Raw genomic sequence first — 26,897 nt, forward strand, 5'->3', positions numbered from 1 at the left:
CTTAATAGCAGAATAATATTCCATTGCATAGATGTAGCTCATTTTGTTTATCCATTCACTAGTTGATGTATATTTGGTTGTTTTCACTTTTTGGCTTTTGCAAATAATGCTGCTGTGAACATTTGCATAAAAATATTTGAACATATGTTTCGTTTTCCTTGGGTAGATACCTAGTAATGGAATTGTTGGGTCTTTATGGTAATTCTGTGTTAAACGTTTTGAAGAACTACTAAATTGTTTTCCAAAGTGGCTGCACCATTTTACATTCCCACCAGCAACATATGAGGGTTCTAGTTTCTCCACATCCTTGTCCACCCCCTCCACACACGTGCACACGTTCTCTCAAAGAAAAAAAAAGACCTAAGCTAAGATCAAGAGTCGGATGCCTAACTGACTGAGCCACCCAGGGGCTGATTATTCTTATATTTCAGGTTTTTGTTCTTAATTCTCAGACTATGATTAGCTAACATAAAATACTTGACACTTAGGTATGAGTGGGACAGGCATGGTAGAGTTCCACAAGGAAAGTTAATTACATGAACTCTGTGTGATTTATCTCTGTACTCAATTTTGAAGACAGATTTTATACTAAAGCATAAATACTGTATGATAGATGAAGTAAAAATATTTAGCTTGACTCAGAATATGAGTTAATACAAAGAGCATTAGGTTTCATAAATAGGAAAATGAAGATTCTACAAGATTACATGTTTTGCTGAAAGTCTTCTAGTGTTGTTTGCAGAATCAGGACTGAAATTGGGGCCTCCTAATTTCCAATCCAGGGTTTTTATCTTTCTCAACTATGAAAAGTTTAAAACCATATTTTCAAAGCTTAAAGAGAATTTTGTTCTTATTATACCAGAATATCTATAGCTTCAGTGGCCAAACTCTTTTAACACTGAGAAGAGAGTAATATAGGGCTACTTAAGGTGGGGTGCCTGGGTGGTACAATCCATTGAGTGTCTGACTCATGGTTTGGCTCAGGTCATGATCTCAGGGTCATGGGATCGAGCCCTGTGTTGGGCTCCCTGCTCAGCGCAGAATTTGCTTGAGACTCTCTCCCCCCCTCCTTCTGCCGCTCCCTGCCTTGCTCTCTCTCTCTCTCTCTCTCTAAAATAAATAAATAAATCTTTAAAAACTAAATAGGACTACATAAGGCAAAATCATTCATTCAGTGCTTAAGTAATTTATTACTTGTGTGCAAGTCCTGGCTTGTTTCCCTGGGATTTAACATATTTCATGGAACTTTTGCTAATTGATTTTAAAACTTGGAATGTGTTTCTTAGCTACTATGGACATAAGAGTATGCTACCCAAGGAGTAGATTTGTATGTTATGACTATCAGGATATAAACCATAAGATAGCTTATTCTCAGTAACACATTCAAAAACCTTTTTTTCTTACGATCCTATATCATCACTGCACAAACTGTCATTTAGATGAGATTTTTTGTCTCCGGTTTCTCATCTGCCTTAAGACTTAATTTTCTTTTTTTTTTTTTTTTTTAAGATTTTATTTATTTATTTGACAGAGAGACACAGCGAGAAAGGGAACACAAGCAGCGGGGAGTGGAAGAGGGAGAAGCAGGCTTCCTGTTGAGCAAGGAGCCTGATGCGGGGCTCGATCCCAGGACCCTGGGATCATGACCGGAGCCGAAGGCAGACGTTTAACGACTGAGCCACCCAGGCGCCCCAAGACTTAATTTTCTTGCTAAACAAATTAAAATTAAGAAGTATAGGGGCATGTGGGTGGCTTAGTCAGTTAAGCATCTGACTCTTGATTTTGGCTCAGGCCATGATCTCAGGGTCGTGAGAAGGAGGCTTGGCGCTGGGCGTGGAGCCTACTTGGGATTCTTTCTCCCTCTGCCTCTCCCCCCCCCCACCATCTCTCTCCTCCTCTCAAAAAAATTAATTAATTAAATTAAGAAGCTTAGGGAAAAAATGTTCAGATTTAAGGTAGAGGGTAGTAACTGAATAACTAATCTTGGTTCATTTTAATTTTTAGGAAAATATCAGTTTTTAATTTGGCATTTAAGTGACAGCAACTGAAGGAAGATGATACTACCACCTGCAAAATTCTGATCCTTCTTATCATCAACACTGAATCTCCCCTAGTTTGAGTGTGTGGAGAGGGGATAGAAGATTGAAGTTTCATGCTGGTCTGGGAGTGTGAAGATTAAAACAATTGTGACTCTTGTCTCTCGGCTCCTTCCTCTTCTCTAGGCCTTAGCTCCTGTAATTTTTAGAGTATGTATGGGGATAGTATAAGTTCTCTCTTTCTCCCTACTACCCATCCAGGCCTTGGAGGTGAGGAAGGACTATAGCAGGTTAAGTCCTATATTAAATAAATGAACATGTATTCAAAAGAGATCTTACATTGGCTCAAATACGGGAATTTGTTGACCATGTTTTGAGATATGGTTTTTTTTTTTCCAGGATGATCTTTTTTTTTTTTTAAATTTGGCTTTTGTGGGACTCCTGGCTGGTTGAGTCAATAGAGCATGTGACTCTTGATCTCGGAGTCATGCATTCAAGGCCCACATTGGGCATAGAGATTACTTAAAATTCTCAAAAAAAAAAATCTTTTAAAAACTTTAAAAATCTGGCTTTTGTTTAAAGCAATAAACAACGTCATGGCGCCTGGCTGGCTCAGTTGGAAGAGCGTGTGACTTTTTTTATTTTTAAGATTATTTATTCATTTTTTAGAGAGATATAGTGTGAACATGAGTGGTGGAGGGCCAGAGGGAGAGAATCCACAAGCAGACTCCCTGCCAAGGCACAGAGCCCACCACTGGGCTCAATCCCTGGACCCTGAGATCATGACCTGAGCTGAAATCAAGACTTAGATGCTCAACCTACTGAGCCACTCAGGTACCCTGAGCATGTGACTCTTAATCTTGGGGTCATGAGTTCTAGCCCCATGTTGGGTGTAGAGATTAGTATTGAAAAAAAAATCCAAAACCATAAACTTGTTAAAAAAATTTTAAAATAGGGCGCCTGGGTGGCTCAGTTGGTTGAGCGACTGCCTTCGGCTCGGGTCATGATCCTGGAGTCCCGGGATCGAGTCCCACATCGGGCTCCCTGCTCGGCAGGGAGTCTGCTTCTCCCTCTGATCCTCCATCTCATGCTCTCTCTCTCTGTCTCATTCTCTCTCTCAAATAAATAAATAAAATCTTTAAAAAAAAATTTTTTTTTAAATAATCAATGTCAACAAACCTTAGTGACTTCACATCAGATTTTTATAAGGGTTAAAATCTTCCAGCTTTTGCCATTAGGAGCTCTTCTAATTGGCTTCTCTGTCCCCTTGACATGCCATTGTTGTTTTTATTTATTTATTTTTTTACCCCTTAACATGCCCTTGTAAATGTAGGGGTTTTCCCCCATCCTTCTTTCTTTTTTTTTTTCCTGAGCCCCTTCTTATTTTGTGGTACTATAAGATGCTCCAGATTCATATCTTTTATATTTCCTGTCCCAGTACTAGAATGACCCAACCATTTCTTCAAGGAGCACTGGTTCCTTTTTCTTGAAGTATGGTATTAGGAGCCATTATCTGGGTAAGAAGTATGCTCTTTGCAATTGGGGAGTCTTCATTTCTAGGCTCCATCAGCTGACAGGACAAGGAAATATATGTGTGTAGATTGTTTTATTTTTTAATTTTTTAAAAAGATTTTATTTGAGGGGCGCCTGGGTGGCTCAGTCGTTAAGCATCTGTCTTCGGCTCAGGTCATGATCCCAGGGTCCTGGGATCGAGCCCCACATCGGGCTCCCTGCTTTGCGGGAAGTCTGCTTCTCCCTCTCCCACTCCCCCTGCTTGTGTTCCCTCTCTCACTGTGTCTGTCAAATAAATAAATAAAATCTTTTTTAAAATAAAAAATAAAAAAAATAAAAATAAAAAGATTTTATTTGAGAGAGAGAGAGTGCACACAAACAGGGGGGAGGGGCAGAGAGAGAGAGGGAAGCAGACTACCTGCTGAGCAGGGAGCCCCAACACAGGGCTCGGTCCCAGGACCCCAGGATCACAACCTGAGCCCAAGGCAGATGCTTAACCAACTGAGCCAACCAGGCACCCCTAGATTGTTTTAATATAAAGCATGATTGCTATGATGATTTGAAAAGCAGATAAAATGGTAAGAATATTTTGAAAATAACAGCTGGCTATTTAGTTGTTTATTATTAAAGAATTTCAAATTATATTCAAAATGAATAGCAAAAGAATAAAGTTAGACTCCTACCTTACACTATGTACAAAAATTAATTCAAAATGGGGGTATCTGGGTGGCTCAATCAGTTAAACATCCGACTGTTGATATCGCTCAGGTCATGATCTCAGGGTCATGGTATTGAGCCCTGCATTGGGCTCCCCATTCGGCAGGGGTCTGCTTGAGGATTCTCTCCTGCTGTCCCTTGCATGCTCTCTCTCTCTCAAATCTTTTTTTTTAAGATTTTATTTATTTATTTATTTGATAGAGCACAAGCGGGGAATGGCAGGGAGAGGGAGAAGCAAGCTCCCCACTGAGCAAGGAGCCTGATGCGGGACTCAATCCCAGGACCCTGGGATCATGACCTGAGCCAAAGATAGATTCTTAACCAACTGAGCCACGCAGGCGCCCCCACAAATAAATAAGTCTTAAAAAAAAAAAAAAAAAAGATGTTCAACATCATTAGGTAAATGCAGATCAAAGCCACAATGAGGTACCATTTCACACCTATTAGGATGGCTGTTATAATAACAACACAGGCTGTAAGAAGTATCAGCAAAGATGTTGAGAAATTGTAATCCTTAACCATTGCTGGTGGGAATGTAAAATGGTACAGCCATTTTGGTTGGCCATTCTTTAAAATGTTGAACATGTTTGAGTTGTCATATGATTAAAAAATTCCACTCCTAGGTATATACCCAAGAGAAAACATACATCCACACAAAAACTTGTTCACGATTGTTCATAGCAGCATAACTCATAATAGCCAAACAGTGGAAACAACCCAAATGTCCATCAACTTATAAATAGCTAAACAAAATGTATGTCTATACAATGGGATATTGTTCAGCCATAAAATGGAATGAACTACTGTTATATCCATTTTGTAACATAGATGAACCTTGAAAACATTCTACTAAGTGAACAAAGTCACAGAAGGCCCACATAATATGATTCCATTTTTGTGAAATGTTTTGAGTAGGCAAATACATAGAGACAGAAAGTAGTTGAGGGATTGCCAGGGGTTGGATGGAGGGGGATATGCAGAGTGATACTAATGGGTACCGGTTTATTTTTGAGGCAATGAGAATGCTCTAAAATTAGATTATGGTTCTGGTTGCATAACTTGAATATTCTAAAAATGCACTGATTTGTAAACTTTAAAAGGATGACCTTTAAGGTATGTGAATTACATATTAATAAAGCTGTAATTTTTTTAAAAATTTAGAACAAAAAGAAAAATGAGAAACTTAGGGATAAATTTAACAAAATACTTGCAAGAATTTTGCACTAAACACCACAAAAGACTGCTGAGAGAAATTAAAGACCTAAATAAAATATACTCATGGGTTAGAACACTCAGTACTTTTAAAATGGTAGTTTTCCCCAAATTGTGATGTATATATAGATTCAGTGAAATTTTTTTTGTAGAAATTGACAAGCTGACTTTAAAATTTGTATGAGAATACCTGGCATGGCCAAAGTAATTTTGAAGAACAAGATTGGAATTTTGTACAACCTGAATGAATCATTTACCAGGCTGTGTGTTATTGGCCTAAGAACAAACATATTGATATAGCAAAATAGTTAAGAAGAGAACCACAAATATATGGTTAGTTGATTTTTTTTTAAGAGATGCCATGGCAATTCAATAGGTAAAAGATAGTTTTTTCAATATAGAGTACTGGGACAATTGCATACCCAAATTTTTAAAAAATGAATCCCAAGACTTACCTCACACCATGTACAAAAAATTAATTCCAAATGAATCATAGACCTAAATGGAAAAAGTAATACTATAAAACTTCCAGAAGGAATCAGAAGAGAAAATCTTTGAGCTATTGGAGTAGGCAAAGATCTCTCAGCAACAACAGCAAAAATACAATTCATAGGGGCGCCTGGCTAGCTCAGTCAGTGGAGCATGCGACTCTTGATCTTGGGGTTGTTAAGTTCGAGCCCTGGGTTGGGTGTAGAGATTACTTAAAAATAAAATCTTAAAAAAAAAATGGTTCTAGGGGGCCTGGGTGGCTCAGTCGTTAAGGGTCTGCCTTCGGCTCAGGTCATGATCCCAGAGTCCTGGGATCGAGCCCCGCATCGGGCTCCCTGCTCCACGGAAAGCCTGCTTCTCCCTCTCCCACTCCCCTTGCTTGTGTTCCCTCTCTCGCTGTGTCTCTCTCTGTCAAATAAATAAATAAAATCTTAAAAAAAATTTTTTTTTTAATGGTTCTGTTCTGACTACATTGTTATAAGGATGAAAGCCACAGAGTGGGAGAAAATATTTGGAAAACATATATCTCACCAAGGATTTGATTCTAGAACAAATAGGCAAAATCTGAAACTCAATAATAAGAAAACAAACAACCCAATAAAAAGTAGGCAAAAGATTTGAGTAGGTATTTTACCAAAGATTTCTGCATGGTAGACGAGCAAATGATGCTCTTCATTCTTAGTTATTAAGGAAATACAGATTAAAACCACAGTGAAGGGGCGCCTGCGTGGCTCAGTCATTAAGCGTCTGCCTTCGGCTCAGGTCATGATCCCAGGGTCCTGGGATCGAGCCCCGCATTGGGCTCCCTGCTCGGCGGGAAGCCTGCTTCTCGTTCTCCCCCTCAGCCTGCTTGTGTTCCCTCTCTCGCTGTCTCTCTCTGTCAAATAAATAAATAAAATCTTTTAAAAAAATAAAAATAAAACCACAGTGAAGGAGGCGCGTGGGTGGCACAGTCAGCTAAGCAGCTGACTCTTGTTTTCAGCTCAGGTCATGATCTCAGGGTTGTGAGATTGAGCCCCACATGGGGCCCTGCATTCAGCATGGAGTCTGCTTAGGACTCACTCTCCCTCTCTCTGTCCCTCCCCCCTCAAATAAATGTTTAAAAAAAAAAAAAAACACAATGACGTACCATTGCACACCAGTTAGAAGGGTTAAAATTTTTAAAAAGAAAAGAAACAATTTACAAATTGATAATAGTTAGTGCCAGTGAGGATGCAGAGTCAGACCACATACATTACTGGAGGAATGCAAAAAGGATAGCCACTTTGGAAAATAGGCAGTTTCTCTAAAGTTCAACATTACCATGTAACTAAGCCATCCCCCCGTAGGTATTTAGTCAAGTGAAATGAAACCTTATTTTCACACAGAAACTTATGCACAGGTTTATGGCACCTTTATTCAGAATTGCTAAAAACAGGAAAGAACCCAAAGGTCCTTAAACTTTTTTTTTTTTAAGATTTTATTTATTTATTTGATAGAGAGACAGCGAGAGAGGGAACACAAGCAGGGGGAGTGGGAGAGGGAGAAGCAGGCCTCCTGCTGAGCAGGGAGCCTGATGCGGGGCTCGATCCCAGGACTCTGGGATCATGACCCGAGCCGAAGGCAGACGCTTAACGACTGAGCCACCCAGGCGCCCCGGTCCTTAAACTTTTTAATGGGTTTCATAAAAGCACTAACCTCTGATGCGTCCATATAACAGAATGCTGCTCAGCTATAAAATGTAATGAATTACTGATAAAATAAAAACATGGATGAATCTCAAAGACATTAAGCTAATTGAAACTATCCAGACACAAAAGGCTACATATTAAATGATACTATTCATTCGACATTTTGGAAAAGGCAAAACAATAAGGACAGAGAATAGATCCTTGGGAGATGGTGGGAAGAGTTCACTACCGAGGGGCAGGGGGAATCTTTTGTAATGATGGGACTGTTCTCTCCCTTAGTTTTTGCAGTATTTATGTACTTATTCAAACTCACTGACCTGTACACTAGAAAGGGTGAATTTTATTGTATGCAAATTATACCTTAATTTTTGAAGTTTAAAAAATGAATCTTTACCCTTATCTCAAAAAATTTATAGATCTAAATGTAAAAGTTAATCTTTACCCTTATCTCAAAAAATTTATAGATCTAAACATAAAAGTTAAAACATTAAAACTTGAAGAAAATGTAGGTAAATATATCAGTGACTTTATAGAAAAAAAATATAATCAGGTTAATCAAAAATTAAAACCTTGTTAGTCAAACTCAGAAGCAGAGAGTGGGATGGTGGTTGCCAGAGGCTAGGGGAACGGGGAAATGAGAGTTGTTCAAAGGTTATAAAGTTTCAGTTGTTCAAGATGAATAAGCTCTAGAGCTCTGCTGTAGGATGTAGTGCAGGTATCACGTGCTTTGTTAAGTGGAGAGATCTCATGGTAAATGCTCTTACCACAATAAAACTAACTGATGAAAGCTTTTTATTTAAAGACACTAAAAAATAAAAAGGCGAGCCATTCAATTGGAAGAAAACATTCACAGTACATACATCTGACAAAAAATGTGGATCCAGAATATAAGAAAAACTCTTAAAACCCAATAGGAGAGCTAACTAAACCCGTTTTTTTTAAAGGCAAAAAAATGGAACAAACTTGACAAGAGGAGCTGAAAGAATAGCCTATCAGCCTATAAGAACATGCAAATTAAACCACGATGAGATACTACTGTACCTACCTAGAATGGCTAAAATTAAAAAGACTGATGGGGTGCCTGGGTGGTGCAGTTGGTTAAGTGGCTGACTCTTGGTTTCGGCTCAGATCATGATCTCAGGGTCATGGGATTGAGCCCTGCGTCAGACTCCACGCTAAGCACAGAGTCAGCTTGAGATTCTCCCCCTCTCTCAGCCCCTCCCACTCATACTCTCTCTCTCTCTCTCTCTCTCTCAAATAAATAAATAAATAAATCTTTTCAAAAAGGAAGACTGAAAACATCATGTCATGACCAGAATGTAAAACAAAAATGGAATGTTGATTCATTACTGATGGTAATGTAAAAAGGTACATGCACCTATTTTATGACCCTGTAATTCCACTCCTAGATATTTAACTTAAGAGAAATGAAAACATATGTCCATGAGAGACTTGTATACAAATGTTCCTAGCAGGGAATATAGTCAATAATATTGTAATAACGTGTGGTGACAGATGGTAACTACATGTGTCATGGTAAGCATTTCATAATGTGTATAATTGTTGAATCACTGTGTTGTACACCTGAAACTCATATGTCAACTATACTTCAGTTTTTAAAAGTCTACAATGATACATTTTTGAAGTGTAAGATGTATGCACTTTTGAAAAATATGAAAATACAAGTATATATATCATGTACATGAGAGGGAGAAAAGGGGGGCAAGCTCATTTTTATTTTATAGAAGAAGACTGCCTTTTAAATATTAAAAGAATGATGTAATTAGAAAGCTACCAATTCCAGTCTCCAGTGTGATAATTGAATTAAAGATCATTAGTGGATGGTGTCTGAAACCTTTGGCTGTTGGGCATAAGATATTTACAATCTTAAAGTAACACCTCACAATTGCATTCCAAAGGAGAAAAAGCAACTACATGGAGAGACCTGACAGATGTCCCTTAACCACTTCAAGTTTAGCATCACCAATAATGAGACAGACAGACATGTGCATCCTCATTTGATGCAATAAGAAGTACAAAATATCACTTACGTACTTCTCATGAGGAATCAATCAGACAGAGCCAGAATTTGGGATAGTCTACATTCAGCTGACTTGGATTCCTCAACAACAACAAGTCTGTGCCATGAAATCAAGACAAAAGGGATCTGGGATTAGAGGCACTGTTCTCAATTTAAAGAGACATAACCAAGTGGAATTCTGGACTTGATTGGGTTCTACATAGAAAGAGCCTTAAGGGGCACCTGGGTGGCTCAGTCGTTAAGCATCTGCCTTGGGCTCAGGTCATGATCTCAGGGTCCTGGGATCAAGGGTCCTGGGATCAAGCCCTGCATCGGGCTCCCTGCTCAGCAGGAGGCCTGCTTCTCCCTCTCCCAGTCCCCCTGCTTGTGTTCCCTCTCTTGCTGTGTCTCTGTCAAATAATAAATAAAATCTTAAAAAAAAAAAAGAGCGAGCTTTAAAAATCCCAAACATTTGGGCAACAATTGGGAAATTGGAATATGACCTCTATTACATACTATTACTGACTTAAAGTTAAATTTCTTCAAGTCTAATAATAATAATTGGCTGTACAGAAGAATGCCTGATTCCTAGGAGATACAGCTGAAGTATTTAAAGATGTAGTGTCATGTCTGCAAGTTATTTTCAAGTGGTTTAATAAAAAAAGTGTGTGTGTGTTTATATCTGTGTATAAAGAAAAATAAAACAAAGGTAAAATGTTAACAATGACTGAGTCTTAAGTAACGGGTATAAGTTTTTCATTGTACTATTTCAATTTTTCTGTGGGTTTAAAATAGTCAAAGTAAAAATCAAGGGGAGAAAAAATATCTTGTTCTGAATTACTCTCAAAATGTCCAAACTTGAAATTTTCTAGGTGAGTTATTTTAATTATCAATTAATATGAATTATCTGATATTCCATAGAATGTTAGAATTAGAGGGTCTTAAGAGATTATTTTGTCTAGTCCTTCATTCACACAGATGAGAAATTTAGTCTGACATTAATTAAGTCCCTTACTGAAATCACACTGTAAGCCAGAGGTAGAACTCGGACAATGAACTGAGCTGTCCCGTTTTTCAGGATATTGCTCTTCCTACTATACCCTGTCACTTCTCTCCCAGTAAAAGGCAGTCAAGTTGAATTAAGGAAAATACTATGCATCATAATTTTTCTTCCTAGTGTATCATCAGTATATTTTCCCCATTTTGACAGTGTTGTCATACCGTGTTTGATCTATTGATGTGTAGGTCAGGAATTTAGTCAAAGACTTCTGCTACTTTTGATAATTGCTCTCCTAGAGATGTTTTGATCCTGTTGTTTGAGCTATGTGTTTTTGGTCACTTGTTTTTTATTATCCTTTAGTTTAAGCTATGAAGAAGGACATTCCTCACACTCTGAAACAGATCTCCTTCAGAGACAGACTTTTGCAGCCTCTCATCAGCTTCCTGGATACGCTACCACACCTCAGGCAACTGGTAAAAATGCTCTTATGAAACGAATCTGGCTACATTTAGTGATTAAGAAGAAAAATCAGTTTTCACATATTGGGCTATGAATGTGGGCAGGACGTAATGGAGCCGTGGGAAAAGTGAAAATGAAAATGAAATCAAAAGCTTTGTCTTTTACTGATAGAGAATATCTATATAATTGGTGAGGAGATCTTTTTTCATAGATCTTTGGGGATTTTAAATTGTAACTATACTTGGTCAAACTAGTATCTGTTTGCTATTTCAAAACAGTATAGGGTTGTAGAGCTTTTGGCCTCAAATTTCAGAGATTCCTTTTTAAAATAACAATTTTATATTAATACATATTTTTACTTGATGATCTATTTTATCTTCAAATGTAGGTCTTTCTGGAATATTTGATACTAGTGTGAACAGCGCCAGCACTAACACTAAAGAATCTTCAGTGATGAACTTTCTGTCTGCTGTTGAATCCCGAACTGCTCAGGCTGCTTCTTCAGGAACTACTCTTTTACCACAATTCAGGGCTCCATCCTGGCAGACAGGTGATTCTTTGTTTTCAGAATTTTTAAGTCCAGATGAAATACTGATAAAAATACACTTTTTATGGCCTTGTCATTATGTAGTGTGGCTGAGAGTAATTGCTGACTTTTCAGCGAACTTTAAAACCTGGAATTTTTCACAATTTTACATGGGACAGAATTCAAATTTATCACTCTGATGAAAACTAACAAGTTGAAGAAGGTAATTATTAAATATAAACCCTAGATATAAAGTTCTTATCTGGCAATTTAAGTTAAGGTTACTTGTCTACTTAATAGAAGCAAACATTCAGTTTCTTTTATTTTTCCATTTCAGCTTTATTGAGATCTAATTGACATATAAAACTGTCAGATGTTTAAAGTGTACATTGTGGTGATTTGCTGTGCTTTACCTTGTGAAAATTCCCCCTCCATCTGGTTAATCCATCACCTCACATATTTATCTTTTTTTTTTTTTTTTGGTGAACAATTAAATTAATTTATCTTCGTGATTTTAGGCTGAGTAGGTAGTATAGTAAAAAAAAATCTTGGGACTGATTTCATCATTAGAGTTATGTAACATTATCCAGAATTGAACAGATCCCATCACTATTTAGTAAAGGCCAGTATAGGCTGATACTATTGTATTTTCCCTATTTATATATACATTCCATTTTTCAACTGTTTCTCCCCCAAAGTTATTTGTATATGTTTTTACCTTTTTCAGGGTGACAGGAAATTTAGGTGGTTTTTTAAGGTTTTGTTCTAAAGAATAAGAAATGTCATAGCATATTTGAGGAGATATTTTAAAGTAGTAGCGGTAGGAAATAATACTTTATCATTCTGCTCTAAATTCCGTTACATGAATTTATATTACATGAATTAATTCCATTAATAGAGCTTTTCAATATGCTCCAAGGAGATAATGTTTTAGTGTGACATAAAAGAGAATATTATAAAACAAAGTAGTTTCATTTTTTGCTTCCTGGAATAATTGTACATTATATATATTTAGTTAGATTTTCTTTTTTTTTTTAAGATTTTATTTATTTATTTGACAAAAATAGACACAGCGAGAGCGGGAACACAGGCAGGGGGAGTGGGAGAGGGAGAAGCAGGCTTTCCGTGGAGCAGGGAGCCCGAGGGAGGGCTTGATCCCAGGACCCTGGGACCATGACCTGAGCTGAAGGCAGACGCTTAACGACCGAGCCACCCAGGCGCCCCTTAGATTTTCTGTTCCAGTTTCTATAATTGTATTATTTTAAACATAAATTTTAAGTGTTATTCATTCTTTTCAGTGCAACTATATTATTTTCTGTCTTCATAGTACTAATACTTTTTTGACCTTTAATGGGAAGAAGTGAGAGAAGGTTTTTGAAAGGGCCAAAGAATCTTTTTTCCCCTATTTTTCTAAATAAAAAAATTATTTATTTATTTTTATTTTATTTTATTTTTTTTAGAGAATGAGAGACAGAGAGCATGACAGGGAGGAGGGTCAGAGGGAGAAGCAGACTTCCTGCTCAGCAGGGAGTCCGATGTGGGACTCGATCCCGGGACTCCAGGATCGTGACCTGAGCTGAAGGCAGTCGCTTAACCAACTGAGCCACCCAGGCGCCCCAAAAAATTATTTTTTAATTTAAAGTTTTTTTTTACTTTATTTGACAGAGAGAGAGACAGTGAGAGAGGGAACACAAGCAGGGGGAGTGGGAGAGGGAGAACAGACTTCCCACGGAGCAAGGAGCCCGATGCGGGACTCGATCCCAGGACCCTGGGCCTGGGATCATGACCTGAGCCCAAGGCAGACACTTAACAACTGAGCCACCCAGGTGCCCTAACTAAAAAAATTTTAATGGCAGTTCACTAAAAAACATGTAAACAATAATAAGGTCTACAAAAGGGAAAGTGATAGTTCCTTACTACAGTCCCACTTTTGTAGAGAAGAGTTAACAGTTTGATATTTACTCTTTTTTGATACCTTTGTATGTCAAGACATATATATCCACTTAATCAGTGTTTACAGCAATAGTATTAATCAGTTATGCCATAATTATTTGATCAATCCTGTGTTGATGGACATATGGGTTGTTTCTACTTATCAGCATACACAATAACTATAAAGAGTATCTTGTACAAATGTTTTTGTCCACTTATTTCCATAAAATAGATTTCTAAAAGCAGAACTTTGAGATCATAAGAGTATATGTTAACTTTTGCTATATGTGGCTAGAATGCTTTCCTGAAATGGTAATAAATCTCCTTGACAATACTAATTTCTGATCAGCCTTTTATGATAAGCATGCATCTATTATCTTGGGAATTTGTTCACAGGAAGCCGAAAGTTGAAATCCAAGATATTTTTAAGTGTGTATATATGTATATATACATATATATGTATGTGTTTTAAGGTTTATTTACTTATTAGAGAGAGAGAGAGTGTATGGAGGGGGAGGCAGAAGGAGAGAGAGAATCTCCAGCTGACTTTCACTGAGTGAGGATCCCATTGCGGGGCTCAATTCCACGACCCTGAGATCATGACCTTAGCCAAAATCCAGTCAGACGCCTAACTGACTGAGCCACCCAGGTGCCCCCAAAATGTATATATTTTGATAAAAGAAACTTTGCAGTATTAACTTCACTGTTTATTTTTAGATTTATTTATCATGTTAAATGTAGGCAGTTTGGGTTTAATTTTAATGTTATGAATATTTTAGCTTGTCTGATGCTATTGCATTGAGATTTCAGGATAAATTAATCACTAGAGATTATGTATACATTTTTTTAAATTTTATTATGTTACGTTAATCACCACACATTACATCATCAGTTTTTGATGTAGTGTTCCATGATTCACTGTTTGCGTGTAACACCCAGTGCTCCATGCAGTACGTGCCCTCTTTAATACCCATCACCAGGCTAACCCATCCTCCCACCCCCCTCCCCTCTAGAACCCTCAGTTTGTTTCTCAGAGTCCATAGTCTCTCATGGTTCGTCTCCCCCTCCTATTCCCCCCCCTTCAATTTTCCCTTCCTACTATCTTCTCTGTCTCTCTTTTTTTAACATATAATGTATTATTTGTTTCAGAGGTACAGGTCTGTGATTCATCAGTCTTAACATAATTCACAGTGCTCACCATAGCACATACCCTCCCCAATGTCTATCACCCAGCCACATTTTTATTTTAATTTTCAGGTGACCTTATCTAACATATATAAATTCATTTATATAGATAGGAATTACTAATACCTTTGTAATTTTGTTTTTGCTTTAAGAAAGCTAGCTGTTTTAAGGCACCTGGGTGGCTCAGTCAGTTAAGCAACCAACTCTTGGTTTCAGCTTAGGTCATGAGATCAAGTTCCGCATTGTATTCCATGCTTAAGGTGGAGTCTGCTTGAGACTCCCTCTCTCCCTCTGCCCCTGTGCCCTGTGCTCACTTGCTTTCTCTAAAATAAATAAATAAATCTTAAAAAAAGATTCTTCCCCTCTGCCCCCCCTCACCCACACGCACACCCACTCTCTCAGAAGTAAAAATTAAAAAAGAAAGCTAGCTGTTTTTGAAATGTAATTTTTGAAATTTACACACACAACTAATTTGTCAGGCTTTTCAGTCTTGGAGATTTTAATGGGTTAAAGGTTATGTTAAGTCTCTACTATGAAGATGTGTGTGTGTATTTGTGCTGTAATTGCATAAATTTTTTTGTTTTCTCTTCCTAGGTATGCATTCCTCAGCAGCAACTGAGCTGTTTGTTACTGGACCTTTGCCAACCACTGGAACACTTCCACCCTCTGCCCTCTCTGCTTATCAGCATCCCACCACCTTCAGCAATAGAAACTTTGCTACCACCTCACCTTTGGTGCTTCAGGATTCATCTTTTAACACTACATCAAATGGAATTTTAAATCCTCACGACCCTTTGCTACAAATCAAGACTTCCCAGGGAACTGTTCCAACTGCTTTGGCATTTGAGCGCCTGGGCAGTTCTGCGTTAAGTAACAGCATACCACCTCAGTCTTCAACATACCGCTCAGCTCAAGAGTCTGCACCCCATCTTTTACAACCTCAATTTAGTTTGTTGCCTTCAGCACTTGGGGGAGCCCAGCAAACTCCTCAAGCCTACAGTTCAACTCTCTTTACTAGTTCTACTGCTTCCATTGAAAGAGCTCTTCTTCGAGAATGTAGTGTTATTAAACACCATCAGCGGCCTTCAGGTACCCAGTCTATTCAGGCACAACTGACTGGTTCACAGCATTCCTTACATAGCTATCTATCAAATGCAAGTGTAGTTAATTTTCAGGAAACAAGCAGGCAGTCATCTTTATCCTGTAGCCCAATCGGAGATTCTACTCAGGTGAGCAATGGAGGATTACAACAGAAGACCTCCCAGGTGTCAGTGGATCTTGCTCAGTCTTACTCATCTGCAATTCCATCATCAGGGTTTCCTCCTTCTACCACAAAAGTAAAAAGCTGTTCTACGAAACAACCACTAACGTCAACTAAGACCCCCAAACCTCAAAGTATAATTCCTCCTGTGCAAACATTAAGCTATTCCAAACCTTTACATAATCCAAGTTCTGTAATATCGGGCCAAGCACAGATTTATTCTACAGCGCAGCTACCAAGCCTTTTATCAGTCAGTCAGTCCCAGAATTACGGTTTAGGACAGCCACATAATGTGCCATCTATTGTTCATTCACAGGTGTATAGGTCCAACAAAGTCGAGAAGTTGCCATCCTTATATAAAACATTGACTTTTTCTGGATCATCTCAGACTATAACTTCTGAAAATCAGACCCTTAATTATTCCTCTAATCAACAGGAAGTATTATCTTCAGTTACAAATGAGAACTACCCTGCTCAAACGAGAGATCTATCTTCAGTTAGTCAGTCTCAAAGTTATTCATCTAGTCATTCTCAGGGTTTATCACCAGTTAGCCAGACACAGGTTAGTTATTCATCTCAGTCACAAGTATTGTCAGTTGTTAGTCCCTCAGAAAGCTATGCTTCAGGGCAGTCCCTAACATTAACAGCCCCTTCTCTCTCTTACTCTTCCGCCTCTCGGGCTCAGAATCTGTCAGATTCTAGTCCAAACCAGAATTATATTTCTATGCATTCTTCCCAAAATGCTCAGACTCAAGGGTCATCATCTCCCCAGTCCCAAAAGTTTTTGCCTGCTGTCCAGTCATCATCTTTTGCATCCTCTACCCACTGTCAGACATTACAGAACAACATACCTTCCCCTGATCCAAAGTCTTATGCTGAAAGAAAACTTGACTCAAATGTGTATACATCTTCAAAGCAAGAAGAGGATTTTCCAATGCAGGAGTTACAGGTATTACAGCCACAAGTATCTCATGAGTCATCAACCCAAAGGCTATCTGATGGAGAAATTAATGTTCAAGAATCAGCTTATAAGGTGTCAAAGGCAGAGGACAGATATTCTCAGAGTGTGATCAGAAGTAATTCTCGTCTTGAGGATCAGGTTGTTGGGATTGCCCTACAAGGGTCAAAAAAAGAAGAAAGCATGGTTGGTTCAGTGACACAACTTACCCAACAAATTGGCCAAGTCAGTGCAGCAACCCTTGATATTAAGAAGGCAACTAATTTAATGCAAACACCACAAATAAGATTGAATGCTAAAGACCTCACCCAGCAGCATGCCCTTATACACAAGGTACATGAAGCCAAGGTCCAGGAGCAACATGATCAAATAATCAATGCTTCATCTCAGATTCAAATTCCAAATCATTCTTTAGGGCATGGCCATCAGGCTTCTCTTCCTAATACACAGGTTCTTTTAGATTCTACCTGTGATCTACAAATTCTTCAGCAGTCAATACTGCAGGCAGGTTTAGGACAAGTAAAGGCATCTTTACAAGTACAGCGTGTTCAAAGTCCTCAACAAATTGTACATCCTTTCCTTCAAATGGATGGTCATATTATTCAGACCAATGGTGATCATTCTCAGCAGCACCTCCATCCTCAGACTTCTGAAATGATGAAAATGGACCTCTCTGAGTCTTCAAAACCATTACAACAACACCTAACAACAAAGGGCCATTTTAGTGAAACAAATCAACATGATTCGAAGAATCATTTTGTTTCTCTTGGATCAATATGTTTCCCAGAGGCAATGCTTCTCAGTGATGAGAGAAATATTTTATCAAATGTAGATGATATCTTAGCAGCTACAGCAGCAGCTTGTGGGGTTACTCCTTCTGATTTTTCCAAGTCAACTTCAAATGAAACCATTACAGCAGTTGAAGATGGTGATTCTAAATCTCATTTTCAACAGTCATTAGATGTTGGACATGTGACTTCAGATTTTAACTCCATAACAACTGCAGTAGGAAAGCCACAGAATATAAATGATATTTCCTTAAATGGAAATCAAGTCACTGTAAACCTTTCACCAGTACCTACCCTCCAGTCAAAAATGACTCTTGATCAACAGCATATTGAAAATGGTCAAAATAAAGCATCTAAAGTAATTTCACCAGTGGTTGGACCAAGTCATGAAGCCCAGGAGCAAAGTTCTGGCTCATTCAAGAAACAGTCTGCCACCAATCATGAATCGGAAGAGGATAGCGAAGTTCCTATTGATAATACATTAAATAATAACAGAAACCAGGAGTTTATTTCTAGTAGAAGTATAAGTGGAGAGAGTGCTGCATCGGAGAGTGAGCTCACCTTAGGGGGTGATGACAGTGGTGTGTCGGTGAACCCAACTAGAAGTGCACTTGCACTGTTGGCCATGGCCCAACCTGGGGAGGCCGTTGGTGTCAAGATTGAAGAGGAAAACCAAGATTTAATGCATTTTAACCTGCAGAAGAAAAAACCCGGAAAGGGGCAAATGAAAGAGGAAGACAACAGTAATCAGAAACAGTCAAAAAGAACTGCCCAGGGCAAACGCCAGAATCCAAGGGGAACAGATATGTATTTGCCATACACCCCTCCTTCCTCAGAAAGCTGCCACGATGGTTATCAGCACCAGGAAAAAATGAGACAGAAGATCAAAGAAGTAGAGGAAAAACAGCCAGAAGTCAAAACAGGATTTATTGCCTCTTTCTTAGATTTTCTGAAATCCGGGCCCAAGCAGCAGTTTTCCACTCTTGCCGTCCGAATGCCCAACAGGACTAGACGACCAGGGACCCAGACTGTTCGTACACTTTGTCCCCCACCGCTTCCAAAGACTTCTTCTACAACACCCACACCATTAGTGTCTGAAACTGGGGGTAACAGTCCATCAGAAAAAGTCGATAATGAACTTAAAAACTTGGACCATTTATCTTCATTTTCTTCTGATGAAGAAGATTCTGGAGTATGCAGTCATGATATTTATAAAAGCGCCTCTACGACCTTAAATACATTGGATGCTACTTCTGATAAAAAGAAGAAAACAGGTAAAGTTTTCAATTTTAGATTCATAATTAGGGCTTTCCACTATTTTTATGCTAATAGACTGGGTTTGAAGTTTTCTTAGCTTGAAGCAGGTCTAGATAAATTTTCAGGACAAATGCATAGGTGGGTATTTTAGATACCTATTTTTTTTAATGCTCCTTCCCTGTAGGAAAGTTTTGGGGTTTAGGTTGAAAACTTCTATTTTTTTTTTTTTTTACTTTCTACCACATGACACATAATTTACATAGTTTGTATCCAGACTTCTCTAATCTGAGACATCTTGAGGTGGCTTTATGGATATGAGGCATTGTATTGGGGGCTCTTTTGTAGTATAAACTGGCATATTTTCTTGGTATGTCAGTTTTACCTGAAGATTAATATTTTACTATTAAACATGGTTATATTATGTGTAGCATGCACATGAATATAATTAAGATAAAATTTAAAAATTTTGTGTAGGCTCCAGACTATGTCGCCAAATCTTTGGGTGTGTGTTTCACTCTACTCTGTAGTTAAGAGAACATTTAGAGGAACTATTTTAAGAAGCACTGCCTCATGTCAACTATTTTAAGGAATATGGTAAGGGAAAACACTTATAACAATAAAATAGCCACCACCTCTGTGCTAGGACCTAGTAGCAATGTTGTGAGATATGCACTGTTATCTCCAATATATAGATGGTATAGCCAAGAGTAAATGAATTGTGCAGGTCCCTACAACTAGTAAGTGACACAGCTGGAGTCTGCACTCAGGTTTGTCTGGTGGTAGAGCCTATATTCCTGCCTACTGCTTTTGTATAAATAAAGTGGTGCTTTCAGAGTTAAACCTTGTTTTGTGATGTACTTCCTAGCTTCTCTCTGGACTCAAGACACTGGTATCCCCCAGATATCTGTTAATACATTTCTAAAAAATTCTCATTTTGTTGTACAGGGAAATTAGTATAATGGGAAGTCAATGTTAGAATCAAAGACATTATGGATGTGGCTAATCCTAGTAAGGTTTTATACTCCTTTTTCCCCAATTCAGGGCACTTTGCAATCATTATTTCCTCTTTCCACTTGTAGAACAAAGCTTTTGTAATTTCTGTTCTAAAATACGAATCTAAGACTAGTTTCTTCCAGACAAGTGTTATTGCTTCATTTGTACTTTTAATCATCACCATCAACCCAGTTCTTAGTATTAGGTCTTCGAAGTTCTCTTGCTACCATCCCCACTGCCTCCTGTGGAAGAACTCATCTCTTGCTTCTGATTAGAATCCCTCACACCGGTAGAATACTTCTTAGTGCTTCTGGGGAAAAACATTAAAATAGTATGTAAAAATTCTCCCTTTCCATATTTTACTTTCTGGTTCCATTCTTTCCACTTTTCCTCTTCTATAATGACTGAATTCCTCATTGTTCCTGGCACCTGTAAGCCCAGTTCACAATCATCTTTGGACAAGTTCTTCTCTAGCTAGAATGGCCCCTCCATTTTTTTCAACCCAACAGACACTTTGTTACCTATGAAGACTTAGCTTCCAAATCACTTTGTGGAAGTTACTCCAGGCAGAATTCGTGCTTATATCCTCTGAATTCCCACAGCCCTCAAGTATCTCTGAAAGATAAATTTAAATTTAAATTGCAATGAGGTCTAATTTATCCCTTTTCCTTTTATGATTTGTGCTTGTGTCCTAAGAAATCTTTGCCTAACCTATGATCACAAAAATGTTCTGTTTTCTTCTAGAAGTTTTTAACTTTTGCATTTTACATTTAGGTCTTTGATCTCCACCCCCCACCTTTTTAAAGTAAGCTCTGCACCCAACATGGGGCTTGAACTCACAACTCCGAGATCAAGAGTAGCATCCTCTACTGACTGAGCCAGTCAGGCGCCCCAAGTCTGATCCATTTTTATTTTATTTTTGTGTAAGGTGAGGTATGGGTTGAAGTTAATTTTTTGGCATATAGAAGTCCAGTTTTTCCAGCACCATTTGTTGAAAAGAATCCTTTCTCCTTTTATTGCCTTTGCATCTTTGTCAAAAAATCAGTGGACCATATTTGTATGAATCTGTTTTTGAACTCTCAGTTCTTTACATTGGATCTATGTGTTTATGCTTTCAGAAATACCACACTGTTTTAATTGCTGTCGCTTTACAGTAAGTCTTACAAAAGGGTAGTTGTGAGTCCTCCAAATTTGTTCTTTTTCAAAACTGTTTTGCTATTCTAATTCCTTTCCTTTTCCATATAAATTTTCAAATCAGTGGTATTTACCAGAAAAGAAAAAAAATCCCACTGAAATTATGACTTTGATTTCCTTGAATATATAGCAATTTGAGGAAATCTGAACTGTTAACAATGTACTGAGTTTTAATAATTCATGACTTTCACTAGTCTTTTATAGTTTGGGGCAAATAGAGCCTGCATGTGATCTATAGTTAGAGATATAGATGCTAAATATTTTTGGTGCTATTTATTGTAAATGATACTTTTAAGAGTTTTCAAATTCCAGTAATGTATGGGGATTAACATAAGAATAAAAAAAATAAATATAAAAAAAGAATTTTCAAATTCCAATTATTTATTGGTAGATTATAAAAATACAGATGATTTTTTAAATATGTTGATATTAAATCCTTCAAATCTATGCAGTTTATTTATTCTAGGGGGCTTTTTTAAGATTCCTTAGGATTTTTTAATGTAGGAAATTATGTCATCTGCAAATAAGGATAGTTTTATTTTTTCTTTTTCAATCTTATACTTTTTCATTCCTGTCTTAACACACAGGAATAACATTCCTATACAGTGTTTAGTGAAAGTGTTGAGTGTTGACATCCTGAGCATGTTCTTGATCTTTGGAGGAAAGAAATCAACCTTTTGCCATTGAGTATGATGTTAACTGTAGGGGTTTTGTAGATTTCTTATCACATTAAAGAAATTCTTTACATTTCATAGTTTGCTAACGGTTTTTATAATGAACAGAGGTTGAATTTTGCCAAATGCTTTTTCTTCATCTGTTGAAATGATTGTGTAGTTTTCTTAGTCTTTCAATATGGTGAATTACATTAACTGATTTTCAAATATATTCATGGCCTTGCATTCCCAGGAGATAAACCCCAACAACTGTGATATATTATTCTTTTTTATACATTGATGAATTCAATTCTCTAAATTTTTTGCATCCGTCTTTGCAGTGGATATTGGCGTGTAGTTTTCCTTTTGTAATGCCTTTGTTAGATTTTGGTGTCTGGTTATTGCTGACCTCATAAATGAATTGGGGACTGTCCCCTTCTTTTCTCTTTTCTGCAAGAGATTGGGTAATACTATTTCTTCCACAAATGTTTGATTGAATTTGTTAGTGAAACCATCTGGACCTGGAGTTTTCTTTGTCAGAAAGTTTTTTGCTGTGAATTCAGTTTCTTTGATATGGAACTATTCGCTTTGTCTGTTTATTCTTGACTGTGTTTGGTAGTTTGCATCTTTGAAGGAATTGGTCTATTTTATCTGAGTTGTCAAATTTATGGGTATAGAGTTGTTGGTAGCATTTCCTCATGTTGGTGATTTGTGTCTTCTCTTTCTTGTGGTCAGTCTGGATAGAAGTTTTTTGATTTTTATTGATTCTTTTTCTCCTTCGTTGGCAATTTCATTGATTTTTGCTGTTCTCATTATTTCCTTTTTCCTGCTGGATTTAGGTTTATTATGCTCTATTTTTCTAGTTTCTTGTGGTAGAAGCCTAACTTGTTAATATGAGACCCCTCTTCTTTTCTGCTATAAGCATTTAATGTTATAAACCTCTCTCTAAACCTTGCTTTAGCTGTGTCCCACAAATTTTATTTTTATTATTATTTTTATTTTCTTTCAGTACTCTTTGATGCTTCCTCTTTGATCCATGAGTTATTTAATTTTCAAATAGTTGGGTATTTTTGAGATACCTTTCCTTTATTGATTTCTACTTTGTATAATTTCAGTTCTCTTAAATTTGTTAAGGTTAGGTTTATGGCCCAGAATATGCTTGATATTGATTAATGTTCCATATGTACTTTAAAAGAATGTATATTCTGCTGGTATTGATTACATTTAATGTAATTATTGATATAGCTAGATCTTCCATTTTATTGTTTTCTGGTTTTCTCCCTTTTTTGTTTGCTGGTTTTCTCCTTTTTTTTGTTTCCTCTTTCCTGTCTTTCTAAAACACATTATTTGAACTTTTAGTATTTCATTTCTAAATTTATCTCTGCTTTTTCTGGCTGTATCTTTTTGTATTATGCTTCTAGTGGTTGGCCTAGTGATTACCATCCACTTAGAATTAATATTTTTATGATTTTAAGTAAAATGTCATAGCCTAACAACCATACAGGTCCCTTTATGTTAACCTTGCCCTTATGTTAGACATATTTTGTCCTATGTATATCTATCTACATATATTGAAACCCCTAATAAAGGTGTAATTTTTTTTTTAAGATTTTATTTATTTGACAGAGAGAGCACAAGCAGAGGAAGAGAGAGAGAGAGAAGCAGGTTCCCTGCTGAGCAAGGAGCCCGATGTGGGACTCGATCCCAGGACCCTGGGATCATGACCTGGGCCGAAGGCAGACGCTTAACCGACTGAGCCACCTAGGCGTCCCTAAAGGTGTAATTTTTGCTTTCAACAGTCAAATATACTTTCGGGGGCGCCTGGGTGGCTTAGTCATTAAACGCGTCTGCCTTCGGCTCAGGTCATGATCCCAGGGTCCTGGGATCGGTCCTGCATAGGGCTCCCTGCTCAGCGGGAAGCCTGCTTCTCTCTCTCCCACTCCCCCTGCTTGTGTTCCCTCTCTCGCTATCTCTCTCTGTCAAAAAATAAAATCTTAAGGGGCGCCTGGGTGGCTCAGTTGGTTAAGCGACTGCCTTCGGCTCAGGTCATGATCCTGGAGTCCCGGGATCGAGTCCCGCATCGGGCTCCCAGCTCGGCAGGGAGTCTGCTTCTCCCTCTGACCCTCCTCCCTCTCATGCTCTCTGTCTCTCATTCTCTCTGTCTCAAATAAATAAATAAAATTTAAAAAAAAATAAATAAATAAAATAAAATAAAATAAAATCTTAAAAAAAAAAAGAAAAACAGTCAAAAATATGCTTTCAGGAACTTAAGAGGAAGAAAAAAGCCTATTATATTTACCTAGGTATCTATAATTTCTGTTGCAGTTCCTTTATTCCTGATGTTCCAAGTGTCCCTCTGGCATCATTTCCCATCAGCCTGAAAAACTTTTCCTTTTCTAAGGCTTTTTCTTTTTCTTTGGTTTTCAGCATTGTAATTGTTTATCTGGGTAGGGCTTATCCTGCTTGGAGTTCATAGAGTTTCTTGAATCTGTAAAATGTATGTCTTTTATCAAATTTGAGAAGTTTGGGGACATTATTTTTTCTGTACCAATCTTTCTCTTCTTATGGGACTCCAGTGACACAAATGTAAACTTTTTGATATTGTTCCTGAAGCTCTGTTCATTTTTTTTCCAATCTTTTCCCCTCTGTTCTTCAGATGTATAATTCTTATTGGCCTATGTTAAAAGTTCATTGATTTTTCAGCCTTCTCAATTCTGTTATTATGGTCCCATCCAGTGAATTTTTTATTTCAGATATATTTTCAATTATAAAATTTGTCTTTGGTTCTTTTTTCTAGTTTCTCTTTTTTTTTTTTTTAAGATTTTATTTATTTGAGAGAGAGAGTGAGAGAGAGAGCGAGCACAAGAGGGGGGAGCGGGAGAGGGAGAAGCAGACTCCCCGCCGAGCAGGGAGCCCGATGCGGGACTTGATCCCGGGACTCCAGGATCATGACCTGAGCTGAAGGCAGTCGCTTAACCAACTGAGCCACCCAGGCGCCGCTAGTTTCTCTTTTCTCTACTGAGAATTTACATACTTCCATTCATTTTAAAAATATGTCTACTGGGCCCCTGGGTGGCTCAGTAGTTAAGCATCTGCCTTCAGCTCAGGTCATGATCCCAGGGTCCTGGGATCGAGCCCCGCATCGGGCTCCCTGCTCTGCGGGAGGCCTGCTTCTCCCTCTCCCACTCCCCCTGCTTGTGTTCCCTCTCTCACTGTGTCTCTCTCTGTCAAATAAATAAATAAAAATCTTTTTTAAAAAGTAAAAATAAAAAAAATAAAAGTATGTCTACCTTACTTCATGGAGCATGGTTATAATAGCTGCTTTCAAGACTGATAATTCCAACATCGGACTCATGTTAAGAGTGGCATCTAGTTTCCCTTTGAGAATTGGTCACACTTTTCTGGTTCTTTGTATATTTAGCAATTTTGGATTGTATCTTGGACATTTTGAGTACTATACTGTAAGACTCTGGGTTCTATTAAAATCCTCTGGAAAATGTTGATTTGTGTTGTTTTAGCAGGCAGTCAGACTACAAATTCTGTCTCATCTTTGAGTGGTGGTTCCGTTGTTGGTTCAGTTTTCAAAGTCTTTGCTCTGCTGCTTTGGATCTATTTCAGTGCTTAGTCCAGAACTTGGATGAAGGGTAGCCTTTGTTATAGTTTAGATCTCGAAGGCTTCATTATGATAGTTTGGATCTACTCTGCATAAGTGCAGTTTAAGCATGAAACTGAGATTTGTATGTGTTCATACACAGAATTAGTGGATACCATTCTCCAGCTGTTTCCTCCCTGGGAATTTCCCATACTACCCAGCTCCCTGGGTTCCCTTTCCTTAGGCATTTGGCTAGAAAACTGGAATTTTTCTTGGAGTTTTAGCTGCTGGTGCTTTGACACAATTATCTGCAACTGGGGCCTAAGGCAATATAGCAGTAGAAGACAAAAAATAGGGAATCCTGCTAGACTTCCTCCCCCAGCTTTACTGAGATATAGTTGACTGTGTAACTATATATATATTATATATGTCCTGTAACATTCCCTGCACTCTTCATGCCATAGTGGCCCTGTTGCCAGGTTCCTCTGGAATGCCCAAAAGACAGGCATTCGGTCATGGCTGAAGATGTCTGGTTCGCCACTGCAGCATTGCAGCTTTGTGACTTGGGTTGCCCTTGGGGCAGGGCTGGGAGAGAGAAAAGAGAAGAAAGAAAAGGCATTTGCCCCCCACATTCTTCACCTTGCATGGGGCTCTTTTCTTTACTCTTCTGTCTGGAAAAACAGATTTTCTTGGAGTTTTTGTTTTCTGTGCCCTGTGCAGTTCTTCATCGGGGTCACCCTCTGGTCAGTGCTAGGTGATAAGAGAGGAAAGAAATAAGAAACATCTCCATATAAAGATTGTTATTTAAATTTGCACTTACCTCTCCAATCTACCTGCTTTATTAACTTTTCAGAGTCTTCAGATAGTTGCATTTTATATTTTCTCCGGAGTGTTTATTTGTAATACATGGGTGATAATAGGCTCTAGTGGGCTTACTTCATCTTGCTTGGCACCAGAAGCCATGACTTTTTAAAAAAATTTATTGTTTTATCAATTTACAGTCATGATTTCTGATGCTCAAATTATCCTGGAATGGGCAAGTAGGAGTCTCTTCAATGTTTTGGTATTTTTATTGTGATTACATTGAATTCATAAATTAATTTTAAGGGAAAATCTATCTTTACAGTATTGTCTTCTCATCCACTTATAGAATATATTGTTTTTCTACTTATTCAGATCTTATATATTTTCATATTATGTCATTTTTCTCTACATAGATATTATAGTTTCTGGAGTTTTTTAACTACAGTTTTCTCCATTTTGACTTCTTATTGGTTACTGATGGTGGTGTATGGCAATTACTGATTTTTGTATCTCCATTTTGGCTTTGGCATTTTTGTTGGATTTTTATTTTAACAGTGTTTCCACCTGCCTTTCTTGCATTTTTAGGTAGACAGTTATGGGGTCTTGTAAAAATAATGAGAGTTTTATCTTTCTCTCTTC

At 37.8% G+C, this 26,897-nt stretch overlaps 1 protein-coding gene across 3 annotated transcripts in view; it reads left to right on the plus strand.

Annotated features, from left to right (window-relative positions):
- QSER1 (glutamine and serine rich 1) overlaps positions 1-26,897 on the plus strand; it is a 77,874-nt gene that overhangs the window by 23,522 nt on the left and 27,455 nt on the right. For all 3 annotated transcript variants that reach the window (XM_035012524.1, XM_035012522.1, XM_035012523.1), the window contains exons 2-4: positions 11,017-11,129; positions 11,504-11,665; positions 15,353-19,039. In XM_035012524.1, coding sequence (XP_034868415.1) covers positions 11,017-11,129; positions 11,504-11,665; positions 15,353-19,039 — 3,962 coding nt within the window. The remainder of the gene's footprint in view (positions 1-11,016; positions 11,130-11,503; positions 11,666-15,352; positions 19,040-26,897) is intronic.

Source organism: Mirounga leonina, unplaced genomic scaffold, assembly GCF_011800145.1.
Source record: "Mirounga leonina isolate KUSES-001 unplaced genomic scaffold, KU_Mleo_1.0 Mir_166, whole genome shotgun sequence".
Lineage (NCBI taxonomy): Eukaryota > Metazoa > Chordata > Mammalia > Carnivora > Phocidae > Mirounga > Mirounga leonina.